The sequence below is a fragment of the Syngnathoides biaculeatus genome, chromosome 3 (genome assembly GCF_019802595.1).
Source record: "Syngnathoides biaculeatus isolate LvHL_M chromosome 3, ASM1980259v1, whole genome shotgun sequence".
Classification (NCBI taxonomy): Eukaryota; Metazoa; Chordata; class Actinopteri; order Syngnathiformes; family Syngnathidae; genus Syngnathoides; species Syngnathoides biaculeatus.
Genome location: NC_084642.1, coordinates 3132466 through 3153458, shown reverse-complemented (window position 1 = coordinate 3153458; position 20993 = coordinate 3132466). Strand labels below are relative to the sequence as shown.

Below are 20993 nucleotides of genomic sequence, written 5' to 3'. Positions count from 1 at the left end.
GTTTATGACAAATGGCTACTAGTGGGGTCTACTAGTAAGGTTTGCAACCCAAATTGAAGTTATTTTGGGGTGCGCGTGAGTGAATATTTGATTTGAATTGGTCGAGAAAAGGAATTGGATGTTAAAAAAAATGTTGTGAGTGTGAAAAAGCACTGGGACGCATTATGTATGAATTGTTTGCATTATGTTAGCTTCATTTTTGCTTTCTGTTGGCAACTTGTTGCAAAAAGCTCAACGCCTCTGACACTGTCCGCTGTTCTTTGCGTCAAGGTGTCATCTGTTGTTTGCACGAGACACTTTGCCGTGACATCATGAAGGAGGTGACATCACTTACTTTGAAACTTGTCATGTGTCATCATTTTTTGGGCTGTTGCGCATTTTCCAACATAATTCTGCTAACCGTGATGAACTGTCATTTGGGCAAAAGAAAAAGCCCCCCCAAAAAAGAAAAAAGAAAATATATATTTTCGGGGGGCGGATAATCGTTACGCACATTTAAAAAAAAAAATGTTTTCAACTCGCCCAAAAACAATTATTGGTCCATTCAATAATTGTTTGGTCGTAAATGCGGGAGTGACATGTGAAATGTGGGTTATTTGAGGCAAATTGCGCAATTTACAGAGGCAAACACTACAAATCCCACAAGGCGTCCGCGCGGAGCCGGAAATCGCACCCGCAAAATTGTGGCAGATCTATCCGGGTACTTCATTCGCTTCTTCCTTTCGCGCCGGGTCACCGGAGAGCCGCGCGTCCATGTGCGCAGTGCCTGGGAGCTCCGAACGCATCTGAAAGCAGCCTCGATCCGAGCCCAAACGACATTTGTGCTTTCTCTTTCCCACCCCATCACCCCCCCCCCCTCCCAGCAATGGATCCCGAGGTTTTGGTCGAAGCCCTGCGGGGCACCATGGACCCCAATCTGCGAGAGGCGGCCGAGAGACAACTTAGCGAGGTAAAGCTTTCCAACTTGTTTTTTTTTTTTTTTTTTTTTTTTTCCCCTCTCTCCTCTTCCTCGTTGCTTGATGATGGCGCCGCTCTCGCATCAGGCCTCGCAACATCAAGACGCCGCGATGGCGCCGGCCCGACTCTTGCGGGTCGTCGTAACCGCCCCTCCGCAACCTCGGACGCGGTTCTGATCCCCTCCAAGTCGAAAGCAGTCGGCCTGGAATTCCCGATCGTGCCGTTTTCCGGTCACCGTCGGCGAGCCAGCTGTGTGGCTAACAATGCTAAGCTAACTACCACAATCGCGTTTCCTCCGAGGAGATAACTCGTTAGCTCGAGCCCGCGCGCGTCTGGTTAAAGTCAACCGTGTGATCAAAATAAAATCATTCGGGGATAAATATTCTTCATTTCGCTCAAAAAAACAAAAATACCAAACCAGAGCCGCGGGGCTAACGATTAGCTAAGTTAGCAGGAGGTTACTTGTTGGATGAGCTGCTCACGTGTCACTGACAAGCCTGGGAGCGAATGTCGAATCGGCGTCGAAACATTTCTTAAAAATTATTCTTAAATTCGCGAAATGCGGCTGCTACTTTCACCAATCATTATGTATGAACACGTGTTCTCGTTTTCCCGTGAAATTCTTTGAATGGATGAGCTCGACGCCAAGTTAGCGACAATGTCTTGGTTCGGGCAGCGGCTAAGTAGCCTCCTAAGTCGTTTAAAACCAAGTTCGTTTGCCTCTTACACTTTTTTTGTTTTTATAAACAAATGTCGCCATTGAGGTTATTCCTCTTTTCTGTCATCCTGCAATTTTTGCGTCTGGACTAGGAGCTAAATTGTAATGTACATTGCAATGGAGTCGGACTGGGAGTGACATTCGGTACCCCCACATGAGATTTTTGTCGGTGGGGAAAAACGTAGCCGTGAAGAGCAGCACACGTTTTTATCACTAATATATTGTTTCGAATTGTGTTGTTAGCATATCAACATTTCTGACCGGTACTGAAACTGCACCATCTTAATATATATCAGTAAAAGCAGAAGAATCATAGATGGCAAAATAGGAACTTCCTTTATCTTTTTTTTTCTTTCTTTTTTTTTTTTTAAGTTATGCCTTCAAAATAGTATCCAGAAGTTTATGTCCTTCTGGGACAGTAAAATGGAATCGCTCAACTATTAAATGTATTCTTTCAGATGCTGACATTTGTACAATTAATTGGAATAAAAATTGCTTAACTTTTTTTTTTTTTGGGACGCAAAACGTCGAAGTCTAGAAAACGGCACACATTTATTTTTTGGGACAAGTATTTCCACAGAACCACAATTCCAAGTTCCATACGAACGATGATGCCATCGCAGAGGTAAAACGCCAATAATAGCAGTAGAATTATACATGTAAAAACAGCAAACTTCAGTTTCTCAATATTATTTGGGAGTGGATTGAGGATTTTTATTATTATTTTTTTTTTACTAAATAGACATATTCAGTTTAAATAAAATATAAAGAATTTGATAGCACTTCCGCTATCAAACCCCAAAAAGTCTAACTGCTGACATGTAACAGTTTAAAATGTAAATATTGCTTCTCGGGGGAAAAACCCCACAAAATTGCACAAAATACTTTTTATCTTCTGATTTATTTCTACTTCCCTGTATTAAATGTTCTTTATTAGTGAGAAAGCTTATAGTTCTACCAAATTTCAAGTTGAAGTATTTTTTTCGTGCCAAGTTATGCTATATTACATGTATCCTATAAGCTGTTTATATGGAGAGTTAGCAGATTACTAGTACTGGCTTTAATTTATCTTATGCAGAAGAGCACACGCTGAGCCCGTGCATTAGTTAACACTACACCTACTTGTGTGTGTGTGTGTGTGTATATATGTGTATGTATATATATATATATATATATATATATGTGTGTGTGTTGTGTGTGTGTGTGTGTATATACACACACACGTTACATTTACTATAGCTGTGATTGGGTTCATGATGCAGCTGGCAGCGCTTCCAAATGAGTCATTGTGCCGGGAGAAATTCTATACTTGTCATCAAGTTGTGCGGCGAACGAAAAGCATGTTGTCCGGGGGTGGATGGAGTCCTGCTCAAGTGCACAGTTTCTAAATACAGACCTGTGCTTAGTCATGGGCTGTGTTTTCTTTTTTATTTATGTTTCCTTTTTTTTTTTTTTTTTTTGTTATGGAAGATGGCCAGGTAGTGCCCGAACAAAGCAGTACAATATGGTGGAATTTAGAACCAGGGGTTAATTGCGTCGGCGCATAATTGTAGCAGAAGGCACACATTTAGAATATACACGGTGGATCCTTATCAATCGAAACCTGGAAACCAGATTGAGCTCTATTAATACACTTCTATAAGCCATTTATTAGTGAATGAATGGATGTTTATCTGCGTGCGCCCCGCGATTGGCTGGCAACCAGTCCAGGTTGTACCCCCGCCTTTTGCGCCAAGTCAGCTGGGATCGGTTCCAGGACAGCAGCCATTCTAGTGTGGAAACGGTTTCGAAGTTGGATCAGATTCATATCGTTGCTTTTTTTTGTGTGTGTGTCTTGAGATGATTAGTTATTTCCATTTCTGATTTGCAGGGTCACACCCAGGTAAACTTTTTATCTACTTTGCTGCGCATAACCATGACTGATCAGCTGGATTTGCCAGTCAGGCAAGCAGGTGAGTTTCGGGCACGAGAGTATTTATGTCAAATCCTTTTGATGGAACTGGATTCAGCCCAAAAAAAAACCAAAAAACTATAATTCCTAAAGCTGCTTGTTGAAGCCATGTTAACTAACGCAAGAAGATTATTAAAACAAAGATCTCAAGTCAGTATATTTTATAGTGTACTAGTTAAATGTATACTAAATTTGGATTATTATTATTTTTTTTTTTTCAAATGGAGTAATATGTAGTTAAAAAAAAAAATCTGGGATGTGTGCAGCTCCACAAGCATGATAGTTCTGTTTTAGACAACATTGGCATGGAAACATGAATGCAGAGAGCGTACGATGTACTGTACAGTGCAACCATGACGGGGACTACTACTTTTGTCAAGATAAACATTATTTTAGATAGCAAACTATGTGGAATCAGGTTCCATCTAATTGGAACTATTTTCATCGTCAACGTGCAGATTTTTTTTCATTTGTTAAATGATTTGTCTACAAGTGAAGTGATTAATTAATTGACGAACTTATTCTCAAATTATTAACCAGGGCATTAATCGTTTAAAGACCTCGTTTAATTTAAAATTGTCTAAATGCTGTGAGTTTGTCTCAACAATAAATATTCTCAGGTAGCTGTAGTCCTCCATGAAATTTTTTGTTGAATCAAAATAAGGCATTTGCTTTTACTTTCGAAAACTGTGATTATTATTTTTGAAGTTACAGACACTTGTAACAAAATCATAATTCGGTTTGCATTAGTAGCTCATAACAGCACAATTTTTTGAGGCGGTACAGCGTGACCGTGTAATAAGATTGACGGTGACTCGATACATATTTGAAAAATGTTACTGTGAGGAAGAAGTTTGTCTGTAACAAGCAATAACAAGACAAAAGTTTGTTCTGAGTGAAATGAAAATGACACTTTTGGCTTTTAATTAAAAGAGAAGTTTAGTTTAGTTAAAAAAAAAAAAAAAAAAGTATCAGTAGTTTGGTTTTCGTTCCGTCAGCATGACTGGAACTGGGCTGGATTATGATTGGCTCGCCAGCAGCGTAGACGTTTGTGTCAGCGATCTGATGTGGGCCTACCGTGCGACATTCCTCCGTTTTCCGCAGCGCGGCCCCCACGCACACGCTATACCCAGACTGCGCAAATTAATTTGAAATGAAAGGTCTTACAATACAGGAAACGGTGATGTCAGGGTAATATTTACTTTTTACTCTTTCGGTCACGTGTCAAACTCAAAGGCCCGCAAAAGCCAATCATGTGTCGACTTAGATGAAATTGGCTTCTCTTTTAAAACAAACAAGACTCTTTTAAAATAAATGTAATAATAGTTGAACAGTTTTTACTGGCTTCTGATTTCAACACAAGGTGTCCAATTTGTGGTGGATATGTGCTATGAGGCAATCCTACAGCTTCCTGGGTTCCTAAAACTTGCGACAATGCAGCCTGTGATTAAAAATGAGTTTGCCAACACTGATTTAGGTGCTTGCAGACCAATATGATTGAGCTTTCGGTCAGTCTTAAGTTATTTTCCTTTCCTTTTCCATATAGGTGTGATTTACCTCAAGAACATGGTAACCCAGCACTGGGCCGGTGGAGACGCTTCTTCCACGGAGACGACTGTCAATAACATCCCCGATGAAGACCGACAGTTCATTCGAGACAGCATAGTGGAGGCCATCATCCACTCACCGGAGCGCATCAGGTGCCTATTTTACAATATTATGCATGACATCACTTCACCTTCTTAAGAAGACGTTTTGACTGCGAGTCGTGCTAGTGCCAAATCCTATCTTCTTTTTTTTCCTTTTCCCTGTAACATGCGTGTCTATGCACCAAATTGGGTTATCTAGTATAGCAAAGAAATCTATCTTACCATCATTTTTGGTTGCTACAATAAATGGAGTAACTCTGGTTCTCGACCACAATCTGTTCCAGAAAACGGTTTGAGAAGTGATTTATTTGAAAACTGAATCGGTATTTCCCATTACGATGAACGGAAAAAGAAATAAGGGCTACTGAGCCTCAAAAATTAGGCTTTTTAAAGCATTTTTTTTTTTTAGCTTTTCCTGATAATAAACTGCATAGGAGGAATACATGTGTAGTCTAAATACTTTATATGATGAAATAATTTAAGGAATACATTTATTTTTTTGCTTAAAATGTACATTTTAGAAGTAGGGGAGGCTAGGCTGGCAGTGCATTGCCGTATCTGCGTATTGCCTTGTAAACTTTTTTTATTAACAAAAGTGCAGAATGATTTTAAACAAGCAACTTGCCTTCTTTGGAGCCGTGATTGGGGGTTAATACGATTTTCCTTGATAAGAAGAAAAGCAACAGTCCCTAAAGGGACACGTCTGTGTACAGAGGCTGCGTTATACAGAATAACAAAAGTGCACTGGTTGTGCTGCGCGCGTTATGTCATTTTTCAGTTTTGTTTTTTTTTGTACAGGGGGCGTTTGAATAGACAATAACAAAGTAAAACGTGGGTGGGTCAGCTGCTTGCGCCGTGCGCATTATTTCCGTTTTTTTTTTTTCGGTAACGTGGGAATTTACAACAAGGGGCTTTGTGGGATAGCTTGTCTGGCCACGCGTATGTTATTTCCAGGTTTTGTCGCGGGCATTCGAGTACCGATTATCGTTCGAAAACGGAAGCAAAAAAAAAAAAAATCTCAATTTTCGTTTGAAAACAGGGACGTTCAAGAAACGAGGCTTTACTGTAATTTGATAAACAAAAACAAATGCTTGAAGCAAAAGGTTTTTTTTTTTGTCTTGGTTAACAGTGATTTTAATTTTTCCACATGGACTAATGTTAGTGCAGTAGCATGCACAGTCCACAAAATAACACCTATGCCTTGTGCATCTTAATAATGGCAAATATTTTTTTGTGTGTGTGTGTGGGGGGGTAGAATTATCCATTCTAAAAGTACTCAGTAGCTCCCGCCCTTGTGTAGTTTATAGTGCTACATTTAGTCAGTGTTTTAGTGAGTACTGCATCTCAGTGAAATGTGGATGCATGCGCTTGCAATAACTTCACAAGTCGGCAACTTTTTTTACTCTTGAGGTCTGAAGTCTTAAAAGGGCCAGTTTTCTATAATACTGGAACATATCCATTTGAACTTTGGACAGAGTCCAGTTGACCACGTGTATCCACCACATGATCAAGCACGACTACCCCGCCAAGTGGACAACCATCGTGGACAAAATTGGCTTCTACCTTCAGTCTGAAAATAGCGCCGGATGGCTCGGCATCTTGCTTTGCCTCTACCAGCTGGTGAAAAACTACGAGTGAGTGTACCGTGCCATCAGCGAAGAGGCCCCCCCGCCACCTTTCAGGCTGACTTGTCCGTCCGTGTTCAACCAGATACAAGAAGCCAGAGGAGCGTCAGCCTTTGGTGGCTGCCATGCACATCTTCATGCCCATGTTGAAAGACCGTTTCATCCAGCTTCTTCTCGACCATTCCACCGACTCTGTACTCGTACAGAAACAGATCTTCAAAATCCTCTATGCGCTTTTCCAGGTAATACCGCGTGGTTGCCAGGGGTACCGTAAATGCTTATTGGCGGCGCATTTTGTACCGATTTAAATAAGAATAGCACTAATTTGTGTGTGTATATAGTTTTAAAGTATGAGATGAGCATAAAGATTGTTGGTATGTGGCATGAATGTATGCTGTGAATTTGTATTTCTGTAGGCATTGATCTTTATAATTGTATACATGCATGGAGAGCCATTATTTTGATCCTTTTTTTTTCTAGCAGTGCATTCTGTGGAAGTAGATTAGTGCCACCGGGATTTGAACTTGAAATGTAAAATGATCACATTTTCAGTAGTTGTATTTCAGTGTAACTTTCCAATGCTAACAATTCAACTGGCTACAATTAGGTGTCTAAAATTAACAGTCTGTGCCAACAGGCAGGGTTACTTCAGGTCAGAACCGAACAGCCAGCCAATCCAGTTACGCTTTCTTAGCATGTGACGTCACGTGACTAAGAAACCGTAACTGCGATTGGCTGGATGGTCTGCCTGGTGGCACAGACGGTGAATTTTAGACAGTGAATTGTAATCACTTTACATTTCAAATTCAAATCCTGGTGGAACTAATCTACTTCCATCGCATTCCATCTAAGTAACCCGAGTTGATGCTAGTAGGATGATGTTTTTTGCTTCCTCCTATTGAACATGGAAGCTACCGAATGCTATTTGTTGCTTCTTTTCCGTTTGTACTCTTATGTTTGGATGAGAAAATTGATCAATCAAAACTATTGGCTGTCCCCTTAAAAATATTAAAATCCATACATAAAGCTGTCCATTATTTATTTATTATTTTTTTTTTATTGGCAGATTACTATCTCCTAATGTTGTAATCAGCCATTTTAGGCCTACCATAAAAGCTATTAAGGTCAATTCCATCTTAAAAGCTCAATAATGAACGCTTGTGTTTCTGGCAAACCACAAACGTGAGTGAGAATTTCAAAAATGTCTTTGCTCTTTTGTATACGCAGTATAACCTACCCCTGGAACTCATCAACAGACAGAACTTGACTGAATGGATGGAGATTCTCAAGACGGTAGTGGACAGGGACGTCCCCCCGGTGAGGACTTGCTTCTCCGTGTCTCATTTAAATTGCAAGTCACCTCTTCGCCGTTGCATACCCGCATTATCCGCTGGCTCGTGTTTTTCTGTTCAGGAGACGATGCAGGTTGACGAAGAGGAGCGCCCCGAGCTCCCTTGGTGGAAGTGTAAGAAGTGGGCGCTTCACATCTTAGCTCGGCTATTCGAAAGGTACAGATGTCGTCGGGGTCTTAACGCGCAGTCAGCGTAACTTGAAAATGTTACAAGTTTCATTTAATCTGTAGATACGGAAGCCCAGGCAACACAACCAAAGAGTACACTGAGTTTGCTGAACTTTTCCTTAAGGAATATGCAGTCCCGGCACAGCAGGTATAGATCCGAAGCTGTGACGTATGCTGCCAAAAGTTGGACTGCAAATGAGTTCAAAGATATGGAGTTCTATATTTTTTATTTGTATGCTTTTAGGTGCTGCTGAAAGTCTTGTATCAGTACAAGGAAAAGCAATATGTGGCTCCCAGAGTACTCCAGCAGACGCTCAACTACATCAACCAGGGGATAGCTCATGCGCTCACATGGAAAAACCTCAAGCCACACATTCAGGTTTGCAATCAGCGCGAAGCCATTTCAATTATTTTGGAGGGAAGTCATAAAGCAAAAGTGGCAGCTCAGCCCCTAAAAAAATTTGGCTGTTTGTATGGGCGTACACGACACTTGTACTGATTTTAATGTGGATGTTTTATGTATTTGAACAAGCTGAGAGACGTCATTGTTGTGAACATATTAAAAAAAAAAAAACGTATTCTGTTGTCACAAATATAAAAATCCTGTAAAAAGAGACAACCTTCAGCCAAGCTGCGGCACAACTTCCATTTTCAGTGCCAAAAAATACCAACATCTAGATTTTCAACAGTCAAATATTTATTTCAAGAAATAATATTCCTGCCGTTAGGCTCAACTCTAAACCTGTCACGGGCTGGAGCCTCCCGATTGAGCTTCAACATTTTTGAAACATTACATTTTCATAAATGAAGCCTGTGCCTAACAATATTTTTGTAACGTTCAAGAAACATTGAGACACTAAACGGCGAATTTCATGTGTCATCTTTTGTTGGCGCTCCCGTAATTGTGCCTTTTGTGTTTTTTGTCCTGCAGGGCATCATTCAGGATGTGGTTTTCCCCCTCATGTGTTACACAGACGCTGACGAGGAGCGCTGGCAAGAGGATCCCTACGAGTACATCCGCATGAAGTTTGGTAAGCGGGTCTCAATACGTAATCGTGAGTCAGTGATGAGTACTTTGTTCAATCACTTCTATCCCTTTCAGATGTATTCGAGGACTTCATTTCTCCGACGACAGCTGCCCAGACGCTCCTCTTCACTGCTTGCAATAAACGAAAGGAGGTCGGTTTATCTGCTTTCTTTTGATCAATGATTTGAGTTGGTGTCCGTGAATGTTCCGTAGTCGATGAAGTCCTTGGGATGGTGAAATGAAACTCACAACAAGTAGGGGTGGTCCCGATGGTCAGCAAGCATCATATCTAAAATCTCCTCATTTTAACACTCATATGCATACAAGTCGTCTATTCCACGCTTCACTCCAGCACTTCCATCCAGCAGCGCCTGGATGGCTTGCAGAACTCATGTGATCGCAATCGGTTGCTAAGATGCTAACATAACAGCAAGGACTTTTTTTCCTCATACCTATAATGTTGTTCTTTGAAGAATATCACTTGATCAAGCCTTTTCCACCATTCCATAATCACAAAATAATGAAATTATTACTGAAATCTGGTCAGAGGTGACAAAGTGGGGTGCGGACATCCCTCATAACTCGGGGTTTGTCACTCGGTAGCTGAAGGGACAGGTTTGGAATTTATGTACCATTCAAAATAATTAGTGTTATTGAACACATTGTATCTGTCTCAGTCGTATTTGTTTTCTGTGCCCAATATAAAAAACAAAAAAAAAAATATTCAAGATGTTAGTCATTAAAAACACAATGACATTCTTACTTTGCCAGTCTCCCTCCATTTAAAGATATTAATATTAAGTTTAAGAACACTGATCTAATATCGGCGCCAAGGTGGAGCAGCTGGATAGCGTTGGCCTCATAGTTCTGAGGTCCCGGATTCAATCCTGGACGCGCCTGCTTGGAGTTTGCATGTTCTCACCGTGCTCCGGGTACTCCAGTTTCCTCTCACATCCCAAAGAAATGCAACATTAATCTCAAATTAAACTCTATAAATTGCCCCTAGGTGTGATTATGAGTGCGGCTGTTTGTCTCGATGTGCCCTGTGATTCGCTGGCAACCAGTTCAGGGTGTACCCCGCCTCCTGCCCGTTGACTGCTGGGATAGGATCCAGCGCTCCCCGCGACCCTTGTGAGGATAAGCGGCAAAGATAATGGATGGATGGATGGATGATCTAATATCGTTACATATGCAAAACTAAATCAGTTATGTCTTGGTGTCAAAAGTATATGTGGTAATCATTTTGCTTCCTCGTTTAGCTTAATTGCTGCGATTCCAAAAATTTCAACAAAACTCCGGTTTCTGTGGTATGTGGTAAAAGCTCTTAGCTCTTCCCTAGGCAATCAAATCTGTATGTAACACCAATTGCCCTTTTTTGTGAAGAAGTCAACCCTGAAGCATATTTAACGACGCAGCCGGAATAATAATAATAATAAATAAATCAATATATGTTTGTCGATGGCGGCTATCAATTTAAATGTACAACAACTTGTTCGAGTTGAATGATAAAAAAAAATGGCCGTTCCACATAATGCACTTGGCTTTGGGTATGGACAGTTGCCTCCAATGTGTTGTATTAATATTATTATTATTAGCAGTAGTAGTAGTAGTTGTAGTAGTACGTATCTTAACTCAAGGGTGCATAGAAGATGAATCTACCTCCCTTGGGTGAGAAGAAGCAAAACACAGCATGATGCACACAAACGCAAACTATAATTTTTTTTAAATGTAATTAATTTAACTCGAGCGGGAATAAAAGCAATGACTTTAGTGTTATGTTTTTAGCCGTTATTTTTCTCCTTGTGTAAAGGTGCTGCAAAAGACGATGGGCTTCTGCTACCAGATCCTCACTGATCCCGCCACAGATCCCAGGAAAAAGGATGGTGCCCTCCACATGATCGGCTCTCTGGCAGAGATCCTTCTCAAGGTAAATTGCATCCCGACCTCTCCTGAGAGTCACTTGCCCTGATGAGATCTCTGACACCATCAATTGTCCGCTAGTCAAAATTGGTTGCCCGCTGGTTATAAAACCGGAAATGTGGATTTTTAGCAAAGTGTCTGGTCCATTCTGGAGAATGAATGAATGTATTGGTCATATAAAGGTCTGACAAAATTTCAATAAATGCTGTCCTAGCTCATCAAAGATTGCATTTTTTGATGCGTAATCAATTTAGTCTTCTTAGAGGAATTTCCTTATAACTGTATTCCTTGAAAGTACATTTTGATATGCTTTTTTGTATAATGTATTCCATGATTTCATGTAGTCGTCCTTGTACCTTCATCACAATCACAGTTGGCCGCTTCAGAGATTTTAATGATGACGCAGTGACAAAAAAAAAAAAAAAAAATCTATGAAGTTGCACATCCTAAATATACAGGAAACACCTTGTGAAGCGCTCCACTTTGAGTTAACATGATGATTTCTCTTCTCCCCCGCAATAGAAAAAGATTTATAAGGACCAGATGGAGTTCATGCTGCAGAATCACGTCTTCCCCCTGTTCCGTAGTGAATTGGGCTACATGAGAGCCAGAGTAAGTGATGATATTTTGCAGTGTGGTTTGTGCATTCATAACTGAATAATTTTGAATGCAGTCAACTATCTTGCAAATTTTTTTTTTTTTTTTTTTTTTACTGTAGGCTTGCTGGGTGATTCAGTATTTCTGCGAGGTGAGGTTCAAAAGTGACCAGAACCTGCAAACTGCTCTGGAGCTGACCCGCCTCTGTCTAATCAATGACAACGAGATGCCAGTGAAGGTGGAGGCTGCCATTGCCCTCCAGGTTCTCATCAGCAACCAGGACAAAGGTGATGAAAGATGCCCCCTCTTACGGCAAGAGGGATTTCCGTCGTCCTGGTCTATGCTGATATTTCTATACAATTTTTTTTTTTTTTTCTCGCTTTAGCCAAAGAATACATCACCCCCTTCATTCGACCGGTAATGCAGGCTTTGCTGCATATAGTCAGGGAGACGGAAAATGATGATCTCACCAACGTCATCCAGAAGATGATCTGTGAATACAGCGAGGAAGTCACGCCTATTGCAGTAGAGATGACTCAGCACCTGGTAAACCCTTTTATATTACTTTTATAATTACACCTGTACAATATTTGACTCTCAGGTGACGTTAAGAAAGAGACAGCGGCCCCTGGCTTGATTAAAGATCAAAAACAGATGTTCTAAACTAAGACTGAAATATTTACGAAGAGTCAAAGCACAATCTTACCTGACGGCTTTGCAGTGTTTATTTTTCCTGTACGGGCTGACGTTACTGCACTCTTTCACTTAGGGTTGAAATATGTTTGGTGTGATGGCGGCGAGCCAAGAGATAAGAGTGGATAAATGGCAATGTCCAAAGTTTGAATCATTCCACACTTAAGTGCAGTAAAGCATAACAAATGTTCCATAACAGAATGATGGCCAGCTCAAGGTATCAGTGTTAGCGACGTTAATATGGCCTGCCACTGCTTGTTGTAATGTATTATAATGTCGCTTCAAGTGGTCAAGAATAGACACAGCTGCCACTGCACTTTCAGTCACTTTATTAAAGAAACGCAAGCAAAATAAGTGCCATAATTTCTCGAGTATAATGCGTCCAGAAGGATAATGCGCACCCCCAAAGTTGACCTAAAAAAAAAAAAAAAAAATCAGGAAACCCTTCTACCAATGCGTACCACCAATTTCCCACTACCCATATCCTCAGAATATTAGAAATGATCTGTATTTGTTTTGTTAGGTTTGTACTTGTATTGTTTTATTTTGTACCCATACCTAAATACAATCTTCTTTTCCTTTCGGCTTGTCCCGTAAGGGGGCGCCACAGTGTGTCATCGCAGATGAACGAATGAATTTGTTGGGCAAAGTTGACGCCGGATGACCTTCCTGACGTAATCACTCTGCATTTTGGTCGGGGAGAGACGCTTACAGCACCTGGTATTCCCAGGCGGTCTCCCATCCCAGTACTAGCCAGGGCCAAACCCGCTTAGCTTCCGAGATCTGACGAGATCGGGCCTTCTCAGGGTAGCATGGCTGTAAGCCCATACCTAAATATAATGCCCTCTATTAAGTTTTTGAAATTATTTTGGGAAAGATTTGTCCATTATTTTCGAGAAATTACGGTAAGCACATTCCTACAGAAAAAGCTGCTATGGCCACAATAGACGCGCAGCCATCCGAGAATGCGCACGCCGGCTGACACGCACTAACCTGAGCTAAAAGCAGCCAATTTCACGCTATCATTCACTGATTACCACCGAACTCAACCACGCAGGTCCCACCTTTTAAAGCTACAGATATTATAATGTGGATTGTGATGTTGGCTAACACCACCTGCCTCATTTTGTTTAATTTTCCTAAACCGTTTGTGCCGATCAAACTGTAGAAAAAGTGATTTGTAAAATATTCCATAGTCTCAACCATACTCCGAACACGTGATTGCAAGTATGTTTGTTTGTCTCTGGCAGGCTATGACATTCAACCAGGTCATTCAGACTGGGCCCGAGGAGGAGGGAGGAGATGACAAAGCCGTGACAGCGATGGGCATCCTCAATACTATCGACACCTTGCTGAGTGTGGTGGAGGACCACAAAGAGGTAAGCGGCATAAAAGCCTCCGAGCGGGCTGCCTACGCTCTATTCCGCGCAGGCACAAACACACACACACACACGTGACTTATCGCAGTATATCACTTCCTCTGGTCTGTGGTCACTTTTCCGCCAACCCACTTGAGCCGCCCACCAACTCCTCGGAACGTGCTGTGTTCTTGCCATGTCCTGGCACGCTCGCTCAGGCAGCGGCTACAAATAGTGCCGGGGCTCACTGCCAGTGTGTCTGCGAAAGCACAGGCGCACGCAGCCGCAATGCTTTTAAACGTTAAAAAAAGCCTCGAGCTGCAGGAAAGACTTCGCCGTTTCAGCCAGGCTGACCATTTTGTCGAGTGTTCATCTGTATTGGCTCAAACGGTAATCCAAAATATTTCAGTACAGTACATGCATGTTGAAATCGGTGGTTCCCAACCTTTTGTGGCCAACCCTGAAATGAACTTCTAATGAACTCTTCTAATTCCTTTTTCAAAAGTAATGTTAGATTTTAAGACGTGTAAGTGCAAAGGTGCATTAACTCATTCACTGCGTTGTCTTTTCTCAATTGTGACACTAAACCCAACCAGTTCAGGGAGTACCCCGCCTCCTCCTAGCAGATAGCTCCAGTGCTCCCGTGATCCTTGTGAGGATAAGCAGATCAGAAAATGAACGAATGGATGGATGCAATGGCCTTTTTTAATTTTTTACATGTACGAGGAAACACACTAAAACCGTGAGCGCTCCCTTTTACCACTGTGAAAAAAATACAATACAAATACATACCAAGCCAAATATTAACTATAAATTTTAAATGTCGCTTCCATTTTTTTTTTTTTTTTTAAACCCACAATGATGTCCCTGTCTGTTTTTCTTGGTGTAAAACTGAATTATTGCTTGCAGAATATCTTTCGCAATGCATGTTGAAAGCTGAATGATGCTCCCAAACAGTTTTAGGGTTAATGTTACATTGCCTCCTATATTTGAAATACAGAACTAGATTTTTGGGCAATGTATCATCTGTGCTTTCATCTTCAATCAGGCTGTACTAAGGTGGAATTTTAACATTATACACCATCTCATCCTGTGCTTTCTACATTGGCTTCAGACCAGACCTTTTTTACTCAAAAAAGAGAAAATGTCATCCAGTTTCACCATTTTTTTTCTTCTATTATTCACATACCCCGGTGTAATCATGAGTGTACCCTTTTAAAATGGATTGGGGCGGTGTCAGGTAAACTAGGAAGTAGTGTATGTGGCCGAGCAGCAACTCTTTGTGAGATGCGGTTGTGCTGCCATGTTTAAAAAAAAAAAGACATCAGGCTGTAGTTCACTGCGCTGGATCTGTTTTCCTCTGCGCTGAGTGTGCGCGAATGCGCAGTTGCGCAGCTTAGAGGGAACATTGGATGGATGTTTATACTCTACATGTACATACTCTCAAGTGTGATGTGCCTAAACTGGTCAAACCTCTGACATGTTGGCATTTGTCTTTCATTATTGATAGGAAAAACAGAGACTACCTCATCCTGTTAAAAGTGTGTTAAATGCTGCCATCTACAGAGATCATTAGTTGTTTACAAACTAATTATAAAGACAAGTTTTGCAACACCCACTTCTATGCCCGTCCTTTGAAAAATTAATGTCGAGTATGTACGTCAGCGGGAGCGAATGACCTAAAAATATCAAACGTTACAAAGTCTTCGTCTTAAGTCTGCATTTTAACCTTGTGCAGATCACACAGCAGCTGGAGGGCATCTGTCTGCAAGTGATTGCTACCGTTCTGCAACAACACGTAATCGGTAAGCCGTGGGCAGTTTTTTCCCCCCGTTTGGCTGAATTCTTTTCGAGTCTTGGTAAAGAGAGAGAGATGGTCTTCTTCCAGAGTTTTACGAGGAGATCCTGTCACTGGCTCACAGCCTGACTTGCCAGCAGGTGTCGCCACAAATGTGGGAGCTTCTTCCGCTGGTGTATGAAGTCTTCCAACAGGACGGATTTGACTACTTCACAGGTTCATTCCCTCGAACGAGCGCTTCCTCCGCGTTTTGAGTTTCACCGTGATGACGACAATTTCTGGGTATAACCTCTCTCCCCCTCCTCCCATTCCAGACATGATGCCTCTCCTTCACAACTATGTAACAGTTGATACAGACACCCTCCTCTCAGACACCAAATACCTTGAAATCATGTACGACATGTGCAAGAAGGTAAAATGCTGCCATCAAATGCATGCTCTGAAGCAACTTATGCTGGGAACACAAAAAAATACAATTGTCCTTGATCTCCCACCCCACCCCACCACCACCACCACCAAGATTTTGACAGGTGATCCCGGGGAAGATCCTGAGTGCCATGCAGCCAAACTTCTCGAAGTTATCATTCTGCAGTGCAAAGGTCGAGGCATTGACCAGGTCAGTGTATAAACGTTTCAAAAGTCCACTAGACGCATTTACTGTCTGGAGTTTAATCCCAAGTACGGTGATGCCTCGGTTCTCAGTCAAAAGCCGTTGCAGAAAACGATTTGAAAAGGGAATTGTTCGAAAACCGAATCGATGTTTCCCATTACAATGAATGGAGAAAAAAATCAAAAATTGGGCTTTTTAAAGCATTTTTAATAGCTTTTCCTCATAATAAAATGCATGTATATTTTAAATACTTTATATAATAAAATAATTATAACAATTCTATTTATTTTTTGCTTAAAATGTACGCTTTAGGAGTAGAGTACGCTAGGCTGGGAGTGCATTGCCGAATCTGTAGCGACTCGGCCCCCGAGCCTCGTAAACTTTTTTTGTTACCAAAAGTGCAGAATAACTTTAAACAAGCAACTTGCCTTCTTTGGAGCCATGATTGCGGGTTAGTCACTACCGGGACACGTCTGTGTGCAGAGGCTGCGTTATACAGAATAATAAATGTGCGCTTTTTGCGCCACGCTTGTTATGTCATTTCCATGTTTTTTTTTTTTTTCAAGGGGTGTTTAAATTGACAAAACTCGTTGTGGGTGGGTCAGCAGCTTGCGCTGCGGGCATCTGTTATTTCCAGGTTTTTTCGGTGTGGTGGGAATTCACAACAAAGCCCGTCGTGGGTCAGCTGGTCTGGCCGGTCGCAATATGATATTTCCGGGTTTTGGCGGGGGCGTTCGAGTACCGATTTTCGTTTGAAAACAAGCAAAATAATCTCGGAATTTTCATTCGAAATCCGATTTTTTTTTTTTTTTTTTTTTTTTTTTTTTTTTTTTTTTTTTGAAAACGCGGACATTCGAGAACTAAGGCTTTACTGTACCGGTAAATTTATATACTGATGTATTTTTTTTTTGGTACAATTTCAGGTCGTGCCCTTGTTTGTGGCCGCTGCGCTGGAGCGTTTGACGAGGGAGGTAAAGACCAGTGAGCTGAGGACGATGTGCTTGCAGGTGGCCATTGCTGCACTTTACTACAGCCCCCCTCTGCTCCTCAACACTTTGGAGAATCTGCGATTCCCCAACAACACGGAGCCCATCACCAATCATTTCATCACGCAGTGGCTCAAAGATGTCGACTGCTTCCTCGGGTAAGGCTTCTTTTACCGTCTTATAATCAGTGAATGAAGAAATTTCCCAAATGTAGCTTAGTAGGTGTTTTGATCGATTTTTACTACGAATAAAAGAAATATTTAAGGGTGGGGATCACAGCGAATCCCAGCTAACATGCACTGGAAGTATTGCAGCATGTTTTATTGAAAACATGAACAAGTAGACATGATTCACAGCTACTTTTGAACATAAAAATGATCTGCAACAAGTCCCCTCGAATCTTCCTTAAAAGGACTGCAATGACTATTTTTTGTAGTTTAATTACAGGCTTCTTAAATTACCTTTAATAAGAAATATTGAAAGTGTTTTTCCCCAATTCAAAGACATTTGAGTCTATGAATAGATGTTGTGTGCAGTATAGTCAGTAATGTGATTTCAAGTTGGATTTTTGCGCTGCTGATATTCACAGCATGCACAAAGTCATTCCAGGTGCTCAAGTCATGCTTTTTAAGGTTTTTTTTTTTCGACGTGTTTTCGGTTTGTTTGAGACTCCAAATCAAGCTCTGTCTGCTATTCGAGGGCCAAAGTCAGAGAATCCTCCACTTGAGGGATAATTCAGTTTTTCGCTCACCTTGAGTGAGGCCCTTTAGCTCAATAAAGGGTGTACCTCGCTATTTAAATTTCTAGGGATATAAAAGATCCTGTTGCTGTATAATTCTCAATAATCTCCACTCTACTGCAGCTGTCTGATTTCTTAACGAAATTCTTGAATGAATTGGGAAGTGGAGTTTAGAAGTAGACGACGGAGGAAACGCTCAATCTGAGTAGTTGGAGTGCAGTTTGGAGGCAACGGTTATGGGGTACATAAACACACATAAACTCCAAAATAATAGTTTAGTGGCGAGCCCATCTACTTCAGAGTCAGGACAGCTGGGCTCACATCTCTGTTAAGTCTTTTTTTGCATGTTGTTTTCCCCGTGCTCGTTGGAAGCTTTGCCAACCAGTTCTTAGTTTAATTCAGCGTTCCAAATTTGTTTTTCGGCGCTTATGTGCCCTGAGATTGACGAGCAGTCTGCCAGTCTGGTGAACTCTCATAACGAACAGGTGCGATGGAAAGGTTTTGGGAAACGTGTCGTTTATGGAGGATGTCCTGTGTGATATTTTTTGCTAATTCACCGCATTGTCATTTCAGGCCTTTTTCCCCTTTATTTTGAATCGGTGATATGTTGATTCTTCATTTTTTTTTTTTTTATTTATTTTTTTTTCTCTCCCTGATTTTGCAAACAGCCTTCACGACAGGAAGATGTGCATCCTGGGCCTCTGTGCCCTCATCGACCTGGAACACAGGCCCCAGGTCATCAACCAGGTCGGAGGTCAGCTTCTTCCGGCGGCCATCCTGCTCTTTAGCGGCCTCAAGAGGGCGTACGCCTGCCGAGCGGAGCACGAGAATGAGGACGACGACGACGACGAGGACGGGGATGACGACGACGATAATGGTACGATTGATTGGCTTGTTTCACCGCTGTGGCGAGCGCTCTGGCGTCAATCGTGGTTTTGCACCTTTTCGGTCTGAACGTTAGCCGAGCTGGGCAGCGACGAGGACGACATTGATGAGGAAGGTCAGGAGTATCTGGAGATGCTGGCCAAGCAGGCGGGAGAGGACGGAGACGACGAAGACTGGGAGGAGGATGACGCGGAAGAGACGGCGCTCGAGGGCTACACTACGGCCGTGGACGACGAAGACAACCTGGTGGACGAGTATCAGATCTTTAAAGCCATACTACAGAGTAAGCGTCGCCTACGTATGGTTGCGTGCATACTCGAGTTTATTGGTAGCGTTTCATCACGAGAGTTTCAAATGGCTTCACGGGTCCACAGTAGACCGAGATAGGTCACATCCCCTGGTCTAAAAAATTAATAACTTCAACTTGTATGATTGATTGCCCCCACCCCCCCCCCACCCCCCTTGTCTGCAGGTATCCAGACTCGTGACCCGGCGTGGTACCAGGCACTAACTCAAGTACTCGACGAAGATCAAGGCAAACAGCTTCTTGACATCGGCACACTTGCAGACCAGAGACGGGCAGCGCACGGTGAGCGCACGTTTTCAAAGTCAATTTTCACTTCGGGAGGTTTTTCCTGGCTGACACCCTGAAATTTTACGCATGTGGTGATTGATTTATTTTATCTTATCTTTATTTTTATTTTATTTGATATTTATTTTATCTTTATTTGTTAATATAAATGGGGAATAATCCTGCCCGGCTTCTAAGTTGTTTTTGTTCTGAACTTTCAGAATCCCGGATGATCGAGAAACACGGCGGATACAGATTCACGGCACCAGTGGTGCCCCCTAGTTTTGACTTTGGAGGGACCGCTCCCGGGATGAATTGAGTCCACCCTCTCTACTTTTTATTACTCTGTGACTGATTGTAGTGAAGTGAGAAAAAAAAAAAGCTTGTGTTGTTCCCTTAAGTAGTGGTTCCAGAACTGGTTCTTCTCAGTCATTCTTCAATCTTATCAAACAGGGGAAATAGCACGAGAAGATGCGGGAGAGCAACCAAAATGCAACCAATGGCTGGGGAAAACAAAACAAAAAAAAAAACAAACCAAGAACTTGAGCACGATGCAAGAGGAAATGCTCTGAACAACACAGTCTCCTGGAGTCCGGTGAAGAGGGCTTGTCACGACGACGGTGACAACTCCTGTTTTGATTTATTTTTTGTTTGTTTTTGTTTTTTTTCCCACTAAAACAAAATTGGGGGATTCAACTTCAAATTGATAACGGGACACAATATTACATTATCGCCGTCTCGGCCACGCGGCCGCAATGAGACGATACCTCTGGTGGTGGTCATATGTTGTTTTCAGCATAAACGGTCCGGTTTATGTACATACGAGCCAAGGTTATTCGTTTTGCAAGAAGCCTTGAAAAGCAACCAGAGGCATTTCTAAGGTGTCAAGAGCTGTATTCATATGTAGCATATTGGATACTTAATAGCGCTATGTGATGCCTGATCTCTGTAAATTAATGACTAGCACTTTCATATTGTTCAGGTCTCCTAGCCTTCTGTATCAGACTGCAATTTTTTTTTTTTTAAATTGAAGACTATTTAAAATGAACGCAGCTATACGTACGTTGCGACGGCTGCTCGTCTGCATACAGAGCGGGGGGCGGGCGGGGGAGGGGCCCGGCGGCGGCGACGACGACGACGGCGGCGGGCAACTCGGAAACATTTCTGCGAGAGGAGAACGGATCTCGGTGTTCAGTGTGGCTACAGGACGTGTTTGTGAGCACTAAAAGTACAATTGATTACATTTTTGAAGCATGTACAATTGGACTTATCGTGAAGGTCTCAAGCTTTTGGTTGGTGTATGGATGAAGCATCTATATAACAACATATTAAAAACAAAAAGCTAAGGGAATGTACGACCTGGTGTGGTTCATTGTTTTATCATACACAC

General features: G+C 41.9%; 1 protein-coding gene and 1 pseudogene across 1 annotated transcript; one reads left to right on the top strand and one right to left on the bottom strand.

The window, feature by feature from the left end:
• Positions 1-654: 654 nt before the first annotated feature.
• Positions 655-20958, top strand: ipo7 (importin 7). The gene is made up of 25 exons (XM_061813815.1): positions 655-949; positions 3546-3627; positions 5173-5326; positions 6751-6909; positions 6986-7142; positions 8128-8217; positions 8314-8408; positions 8483-8567; positions 8664-8798; positions 9351-9450; positions 9522-9598; positions 11257-11373; positions 11889-11978; positions 12085-12250; positions 12349-12509; positions 13907-14035; positions 15753-15819; positions 15903-16028; positions 16127-16224; positions 16333-16428; positions 17346-17566; positions 18816-19024; positions 19109-19315; positions 19505-19621; positions 19825-20958. The coding sequence occupies exons 1-25, from the start codon at positions 866-868 to the stop codon at positions 19920-19922; spliced, it is 3120 nt and encodes a 1039-aa protein (XP_061669799.1). The 5' UTR covers positions 655-865; the 3' UTR covers positions 19923-20958.
• On the bottom strand, positions 13362-13480 carry LOC133498678 (5S ribosomal RNA; annotated as a pseudogene).
• Positions 20959-20993: the final 35 nt, after the last annotated feature.

What these genes read in the sequence shown, in the direction of transcription:
- ipo7 (XM_061813815.1), top strand. Translation starts at nt 866, where the DNA reads ATGGATCCCGAGGTTTTGGTCGAAGCCCTGCGGGGCACCATGGACCCC. An exon ending in GTACATCCGCATGAAGTTTG is followed by an intron (nt 9,451 to 9,521) that starts GTAAGCGGGTCT and finishes TATCCCTTTCAG; the next exon opens with ATGTATTCGAGGACTTCATT. An exon ending in TGGTGGAGGACCACAAAGAG is followed by an intron (nt 14,036 to 15,752) that starts GTAAGCGGCATA and finishes AACCTTGTGCAG; the next exon opens with ATCACACAGCAGCTGGAGGG.